At 42.1% G+C, this 8,284-nt stretch overlaps 1 protein-coding gene across 1 annotated transcript; it reads left to right on the forward strand.

Annotated features, from left to right (window-relative positions):
* The first annotated feature begins 1,912 nt into the window (after positions 1-1,912).
* On the forward strand, positions 1,913-3,795 carry MS3_00001171 (uncharacterized protein). Its single transcript, XM_051208665.1, has one exon. It carries the CDS (start codon positions 2,490-2,492, stop codon positions 2,886-2,888), a length of 399 nt encoding a protein of 132 aa, XP_051071635.1. The 5' UTR covers positions 1,913-2,489; the 3' UTR covers positions 2,889-3,795.
* Positions 3,796-8,284: the final 4,489 nt, after the last annotated feature.

Here is an 8,284-nt window from a genome sequence, read left to right on the forward strand (position 1 = left end):
AGACGCAATGTCGTGCCGTATACCATTTCAGCGGCGGAACATTGTATATCTGCCTTCAAGCTCGTTCGAATACCTAAGAGGACGAGCGATAAGGTTTCGTACCAGTTGTCGTTCTCGTGTGCTCGTAGAGCACTTTTAAGTTGGCAATGAAACCGTTCAACTTAACCATTTGATGCTGGGAGGTAGACGTTAATGCGTATGCGAATGCATTCCGTACCAAGCAGCCGGGTCAGCAAGGAGAATAGTTAATAGGGGAAACCTCCTCGAATAAAGCGTGGAATTTACCGTCACGCAAATAAAAAGTGACAAGGATTCGGTACACGTACATGGGAGTCTATTATATTAATACTACTCTATTCGCTATCCGTCGTGTCGAGTATATCATATGTTAAAAAATAATATGAAAATATACGACAGACGTGGATAGATAAACGATAGACTTACCGAGTTGGCTTCTTTGGAAGATTCGACCAGAGGTTGCGGCGTGTTCCAGAATTCGGCTCACCAGTTGTAGCGTGGTGTGGTGTCGAGTCAAGATAGACTATGAACACTGCTACAGAGAAACACGTGCCAAACAAATCCATATAATTCCCTGGAAGTGAAATATCAGAAGGCAGTTAATGGACCAAGTCGAGATATAGTTGCTGGCGATCTCGTGGTATCGAAAGAATACCGAGATCATGCCAAGATACAAGCTTGGTTACAGAGCGTAACTGAATTCGCGCGAGATCACAATCTGTTGTAGAGGATAGATGCACAAAACTCATATCTGTAATTTTATCATATCGATTAACTTATCGAATAAATTTTTAAATATTTGAATGACAGTCAATTGATGAACTTATCGATTAAATATTTGAATGACTGTCCATTGATGAACTTACTTGTTAATGTTTAAAAACATTTTACTATGGCACTATCGATTGTAAATATTTGTATAAATACGCTTGTTTTGTGTGCTCGACCTGACCTGACTTGGTATATGCTGTTTGCCTGCAGAATAAACGCATCGATAGTTAGATTACTGGTCTTTGGTCACTGAGTCTTGTTCTCGTTCGCAGACTAAGTAAACTCGTGAAGCTTCAAATCTAACAATTTGGTGACGGTGGTTTCGGAAACATGGATTATTCTAAACTTGAATTATTGCTCGAGCAGCAGATGAAACTTATTCAGATGTTAGCAGATACAGAGCTTACGTCTAATACTCAACCAAGCAGTTCTAACCCTACTACTACTGCACCATCAGTTGATGGTTACGCTAACAGTAGCTCCAAGTTTCATTACGATCCAAAATCCAATGTCACGTTTGACATGTGGTTTTGAAGTTACGAAGACTTATTTAAATTTGGCTTTGCCAACCAGGATGATGCTTGGAAGGTCCGCTTGCTGCTTCGAAAGTTGGGTCCTAGTGAACTAGACAAGTATTGCAACCTAATTCTGCCTCTAAACCCACGCGATCGCTCATTCTCGGACACTGTCCAATCACTGAGCCAACAATTCGGAGACAACTCCTCACTATTCAATGCGCGCTATCGATGTTGGAAGCTCACTATGAACGAAGATGCTGATTTTCTCACACATGTGGGTATCGTTAACCGAGAATGCGAACGCTTCCGGTTGAAGTCGCTCACTGAAGACCAATTCAAAGCACTCATTCACATCTGCAGCCTTCAATCGCAGAAGTTCAGTGACATTAGAACACGTTTGCTAAGTCGGTTGGACCAAGACCCAAAACTAACCCTTAATGATATTGCAAACGAATATCAACGCCTAATCAATCTACAGCGTGACACTACGATAGTCCAAAGTGGTGGTTCAGATCGTACTGAAGTTCATGTAGTCCGAAAACCACGTAACTAGAATAAATCTGCCCCAGCGACATCTAGTTCAGGTCAACAGACAAAAACAAAACCTCCTGCCCCATGCTGGCAATGCGGTGCATGGAATTTTGTTTGATACTGTCCATATAAGCAACATCGGTGTAGGAAATATAATGCGGTGGGTCATAAAGATGGTTTTTGTCGAAAAAAGAAGCCGAGCAGCTCCATAGGTACCAGAAAGCCTACGCATAGATCCAACACGAATTCGTTGAGTCTAATAGCAAGATGTGAGAACTCAACCCCAGTTGAGAGAAAATTTATTACCCTTAATATTAATGGGCACCCGCTTAATTGCAAATAGACACTGCATCTGATGTAACAATTCTCTCACGAAAATATTGGATCAGAATGGGAGGATCACGCACGGTGCCAACAACACAGAAACCTCGAACTGCATGTGATAATTACCTTCGTTTGTTGAGAAAACTAGATTGTGAAGTGTACTTTCACGATTCCACGTTTACCAGGGTATGTTACATCACACCAGCTGATCTTAATCTACTTGGGTTGGACTGGTTTGACCGGCTACATTTAGCTGACGTTCCTTTAAGCACCGTATGCCATCTGGTGTAACAACCTTATGAGCTTGAAGCATATTCGAAAGAACTAATGACGGAGTTTTCAACCATTTTCCAGCCTGTATTGGGTCAGTGCACTGCTATGAAAGCAACACTTCGGTTGAAACCTGGAGCTAAACCTGTCTTCCGTCCAAAAAGACCAGTGCCGTACGCAGCATTATCGAAAGTTGATGAAAAACTTAACCGCCTTCGACTACAGGGAGTTATTACACCTGTTTCTTATTCCGCCTGGGCAGCACCTATTGTGGTTATTAAGAAGGCTAATGGCACAATCCGAATATGCGCAGATTTTTCCACAGGTCTTAACGCAGCTATCGAACAGCATCACTACCCACTGCCAGTCCCTGCAGATTTGCTTACGATGTTAAATGGTGGGAAGTTCTTTGCAAAGCTGGATCTCGCTAATGCCTATCTACAAGTGAGTGGCTGAAGATTCGAGAGAGTTACTTACCATAAATACTCATCGTGGCTTGTTTCAGTACAATCGCCTACCATTTGGCGTTAAAACGGCTCCATCTATTTTTGAGCAACTAATAGATACCATTCTATCGGGTAACCCGGGGGTCGCAACTTATCTCGATGATATTTTAATTGTTGCCACATCGTTAGAACAGCCTAGAGAACACACGACAGCTGTACTACAACGCATCAGCGATAACGGATTCCGATTACGCCCATAAAAATGTCAGCTTTTCTTGAAGTCAGTTAAATACTTGGGATTCATCTTTGATGCCGAAGGTCGCAGACCAGATCCTGAAAACATCCGAGCTATAAAACTGACGCCGACTCCCACTAATATCTCTGAGCTAAGTTCGTTCCTGGGACTAATTAGCTACTACTCAGCTTTCGTTCCGTCGATGTATGACATACGCGCCCAGCTAAATCATCTTCTGAATAAGAATACCATCTGGAACTGGACAAAAGAATGTGAAGCTGCATGTTGCAATCTGAAAACGATCATAAGCTCTGAACTATTACTGACGCACTACGATCCGTCCATGCCTATCATTGTCGCTGCAGACGCTTCTGCTTTAGGACTCGGCGCTGTCATTTCACATCAGTTCCCGGACGCAACATAGAAAGCTATTATGCACGCATCTTGCACATTTACTTCGGTGGAAAAAAAGTACAGTCAACTGGAAAAAGAGACTCTGGCCCTTGTGTTTGCAGTACGTTGTTTCCAAAAATTCTTGTACGGTCGAAGATTTACTCTTCACACTGATCACAAGCCTCTTCTCACAATTTTCGGTTCGAAATCTGGTGTTCCAGCCCATTCTGCAAACCGTCTCCAGCGATGGGCTTTGATACTTCTGGGTTATGATTTTGACATTCAGTATCGGCGCACTCAACAGTTTGGTCAGGCTGACGACTTGTCACGACTTATCAGCGAACACCCTTCGGCCGGCGAAGATGCAGTTATTGCCTCCCTAATGACAGAGGACTACGCGCAGTGTTACCTGACAACCGCTATTCGTGCTTTGCCAGTCTCAGCAGCTGAAATACAATCTGCATCCAAGACCGACTCCATCATAAAGAGAGCGATGAAGTACGTCACCAATGGCTGGCTGCCAACTGAACTCGATGATGACCTGAAGTAGCTTTACCACAATCGGGACTCATTATGTATCGTAAACGAATGCTTGATGTTTGGAGATAGGGTAGTGGTGCCAGAATCCCCAAGATCAAGGGTGCTAAAGCAATTCCACACTGGTCATCTTGGCATAAAACGAATGAAGTCCATCGCCAGAAGCTATGCTTATTGGCCTTCCATGGACCGACATATCTTGGAGTTGGTAGGCAAGTGCACGCAGTGTCAGCAAGCGGCCAAGTGTAACGCTAAGGTACTGCCGGTCCCATGGCCACAGCCTGAGTATCCCTGGTCCACGATACATGTCCATTTCGCAGGCCCAATCAATGGAATCACCTATCTAGTCGTTGTTGACGCTTTTTCGAAATGGCCAGAAATCGTTCACGTCATGCCACCAACGACAACCCAAACGATGCAACTTTTGACAGAGATGTTCTCCCGCAACGGATTACCGGATATAATCGTATCCGACAACGGTTCGCAATTCACCTCAAGTCAATTTCAAGAATTTTGCAAACGCCTATCGATCAAGCATTTCCGCTCTCCACCTTACCACCCACAGTCAAATGGCCAAGCAGAAATATTTGTGGATACATTCAAGAGAGCTCTAATGAAGTCGAAAGGGGAGGGGACAACAGTAGAAACACTGCAGAATTTCTTGTTTGTTTACCGAACAACACCTTGTGATATGCTACCACAGCAGAAGTCCCCGGCAGAGATCCTGATGGGAAGAAAATTGAGGACGACCCATAGTCTGATGTGCCCAAGAACCACACCACCACCATTTCAGACCAAATCTCAGAAGCTTCCAGCGTACGAGGTCGGATACTCGATGTTCTCTCGAGACTACAGAGCAAATCATGGTCCTTGGATCGAAGCACGTGTGGTTGGAAGACTAGGCCAAGTTATGTATGAGGTAAAGGTGGGAAGAGACACGTGGACTAGACACCGAAATCAACTACGTAAGCGGATAGCCCCAGACCACCCACCAAATGGAGTAAATCTTCCCCTCGACATCTTGCTTGATACCTCCAACTTACCTGCAGCCCCACCACATGGAGCTCAACAACAAGCTGATCATCGTCCCAGAAGATGGCCTCTCCGTCAGCGGCGAACTAAAGTCAAGATGCAAGTCGACCCCAGAAGAGTACGCTATTAAAAAGGGGAGGAGTGTTGAGGACGATAGATCTCCAAAACTCATATTTTGTAATTTTATCATATCGATTAACTTATCGATTAAATGATTAATAGCAGTCAATTGATGAACTCATTGATTAATATTTAAAAATTTCCCATTGACAATATCGATTATATACATTTGTATATATACGTTTTAAGTTGTGTTTGTGGGCTCGCTCGTTTTCTGGCCGTTTGCAGAATATATTTTCCATACCAAGCTTGGACTTCTCCTTCTAGATAGCGGGGCTGGAACGCATCAATAGCTACATTACTGGTCTTTGGTCACTGAGTCTTGTTCTCGTTCGCAGATTAAGTGAACTCGTGAAGCTTCAAACCTAACACAATCGAAGTAAGTATAATGGATGTTTTTAGCTCAGTCAAACAAAGAGCACATTAAGACAGTCACTGGTACAATTGGCAATAATAATAATTGTCTTCATCAAACCAATCGTGTTCTCGTGATAAAAGTAAGTCACTACAAGCTAATCAGATTAGCTGAAAGTAAAAATGATTTTTTCTATGGTTCTTGAGAGCACGGATGTTAAATTAGCTGGCCTATGGTTAACAATATCACTACGTGGTCCTGTTTTGAATCTAGGGGTGATAAGAGATGTTTTCCATACAGATGGATAGGTCTCATATTCCATAGATAGGTTGAGAAGTTTCGAACAAAATAGTGGGAATTTTCTACTCCCATATTTCACAAATGATGAAAGGATCCCGTCAGGTCCACCGTCATAAGACGTTTTCAGGGCAGCTATGGCCTGCTTGATGTTGGAGAGTATAAAATCAATGTTCGATAGGTGTCTGGATATCAACATTGGAAATGTAATGATAGAGCTTTCAGTTCCAGTTTTGTAGCATTGTGAGAAGTGCTTGTTGAATTGTTCGCAAATAATATTAGGGTCGTCAACAATGCTTCCGGTAACTATGAAGAATGTAGTCTTGCCAAGGGGATTCGACTACACACGGGATTTAAAAAGCCGAAGCATTGATAATTCTGGGCTTTTACTACGTAGAGCTTTATTTTCTATATTCATAAAATACTTGCGTTTAGATGAAGCATTTCTGTCGATTAATTTAAGTATACTCTGAAGTGCATACACATCATTCTGCTCGTAGTAGCGGCATTTTAATTTCCTCAGCTTTCTTTTAAAAGTATTTTGGCCCCTATTAGCATTATAAGCCCCACGGACAATAACTGGAGCAGTGCAGTCAAGGCAATATATCAGGTTGTGGTATAGATTGGAAAGCGTAATGTCAACATTATTTGTGGTAAAATAAGTTTCCCATGGTAAACATTGAATGAGAGTCCCAGTCCGTTTCCATGTTTGTTGATCAAAATGTCTGCTCTGGCACATCATTGTAACTTTGGAGTTCAATTGTATGGGGTTTAAAGAGTGAATAATATTCAATACAACTCTATGGTCACTCATAAAAAACTCATGACTGGTATGCACTGAGATAGAGTCCATGTTGATTGTGAACATTAAATCAAGTGTATTATTCCCCCTGGTCGGTTTTCGGACCTGTTGAACCCATCCACAAATTTCTAAGGTTTCAACTAGCTTGTTATAACGACCTGGTACCGGAGTCAAGCCCCATGTAATTTTTGGCAGATTAAAATCACCTCCGATGATTTTAAAAGTATGCGGTTGGTGCGAAGCAATGGAAAAGATGTTTGTTAGTAATCTGTCAAACTTAGTATCCGCATGAGGTGGTCTATATATGCATCCCACCAGTAAATAATTTTGGGATCCACAGTTTACAGTAACCCAAGTGGAGTCGTCTACAGCATCAAGGGATTTATCCTCAAATCTGCATGCTTGAATGTCTGAACGGACATAGATAATTGTACCGCCTCCTATTCCATAACATCTATCGGTTCTAAAGAAAACGTAGTTATCTACATTCAAGGAATGATCGGATATAGATGAATTACACTACGTTTCCGTAATAAGTACAATGGTTGGATTTACAAGGAATAAAAGAGTTTTAAGATGAATAATTTTATTGGACAGAGAGCGAGCATTGAACGAAAGAATAAGAAACTCAGAGTTATCATAGTGAAGCAGGTTAGAGTATGAATCGCAATTGGTAGTTCCATGAATACTCGTAGGATTAGCTAAGGTAAGTGTTGTATTGCGAGGGGAAATAGATTCAACCACTTTGTCACCATGTGAAATATGTTTACCGTTGCCGACAGTAAAGCCGGCGGAATTACAAAAAAGTCTTCTCATTGCTATTGGATATAACATTTGATAAAGGCATAGTGTACATATTGGGGGCCGGACCAAGAAGGCTATCAGGTCTATGTGTGCAACCAAGTGGCCAATTACAATTCAGATAACTATTTATACCTGACGTATGGGTAACGTGTTTAAGACGTTTATTTCCAAGGTTTGTGGTTGATTTTGGCTTCTCCATAAGTTGGAGAGGATTGTGTGCTGTTAAACATACTTGCGATGGTTTGCGAGGTTCGAATATATCAACGTTAAGTGCGTGGTCAGTTATATGAATGTTATGATTAGTTTTCGTGTTATCCGTTGCACAGTTACTGTAACTGGGTGTTGCACTAGCAGGGGTTTGGACTGTGTTATCCCATTCGTCATCAGCACAACTACTTCGGGTTGAATCTAAGTTAACATTCTTAAGAGGATGGACACCACCTACATCAGGATTACTTTCTTATGGGCCTTAAACTTTAGGAGATTCAGAAGAGTTTTTCGGTGGCGGCATACTTGTGAAGCTAGACGTCCTCTTAGAATCGGACTTAAGTTTACGACCATTAGGATTATGGTGCGTTTGGGAGCCTATCAAATACATCTTCGAACCTCCTCGCTCCTGTCTTCTGATGTCACTTGGTGGGAACGACTCATATTAGAAGGTAATACTGGTTAAGGTGTTGTCAAGACTCAAAATACCTGTGGCATCTTCAGTCTCACTTTACAATTTGTAATGAAATCCCACTTCCTATTCCTGATGATCAGACAATCCATATACTTGGTGATAATAATGATCTATTTCCACACAACAGTAGGTCAATTGAGGCAGCCCAG

This window comes from Schistosoma haematobium, chromosome ZW (assembly GCF_000699445.3).
Source record: "Schistosoma haematobium chromosome ZW, whole genome shotgun sequence".
In the NCBI taxonomy this organism is placed as follows: domain Eukaryota; kingdom Metazoa; phylum Platyhelminthes; class Trematoda; order Strigeidida; family Schistosomatidae; genus Schistosoma; species Schistosoma haematobium.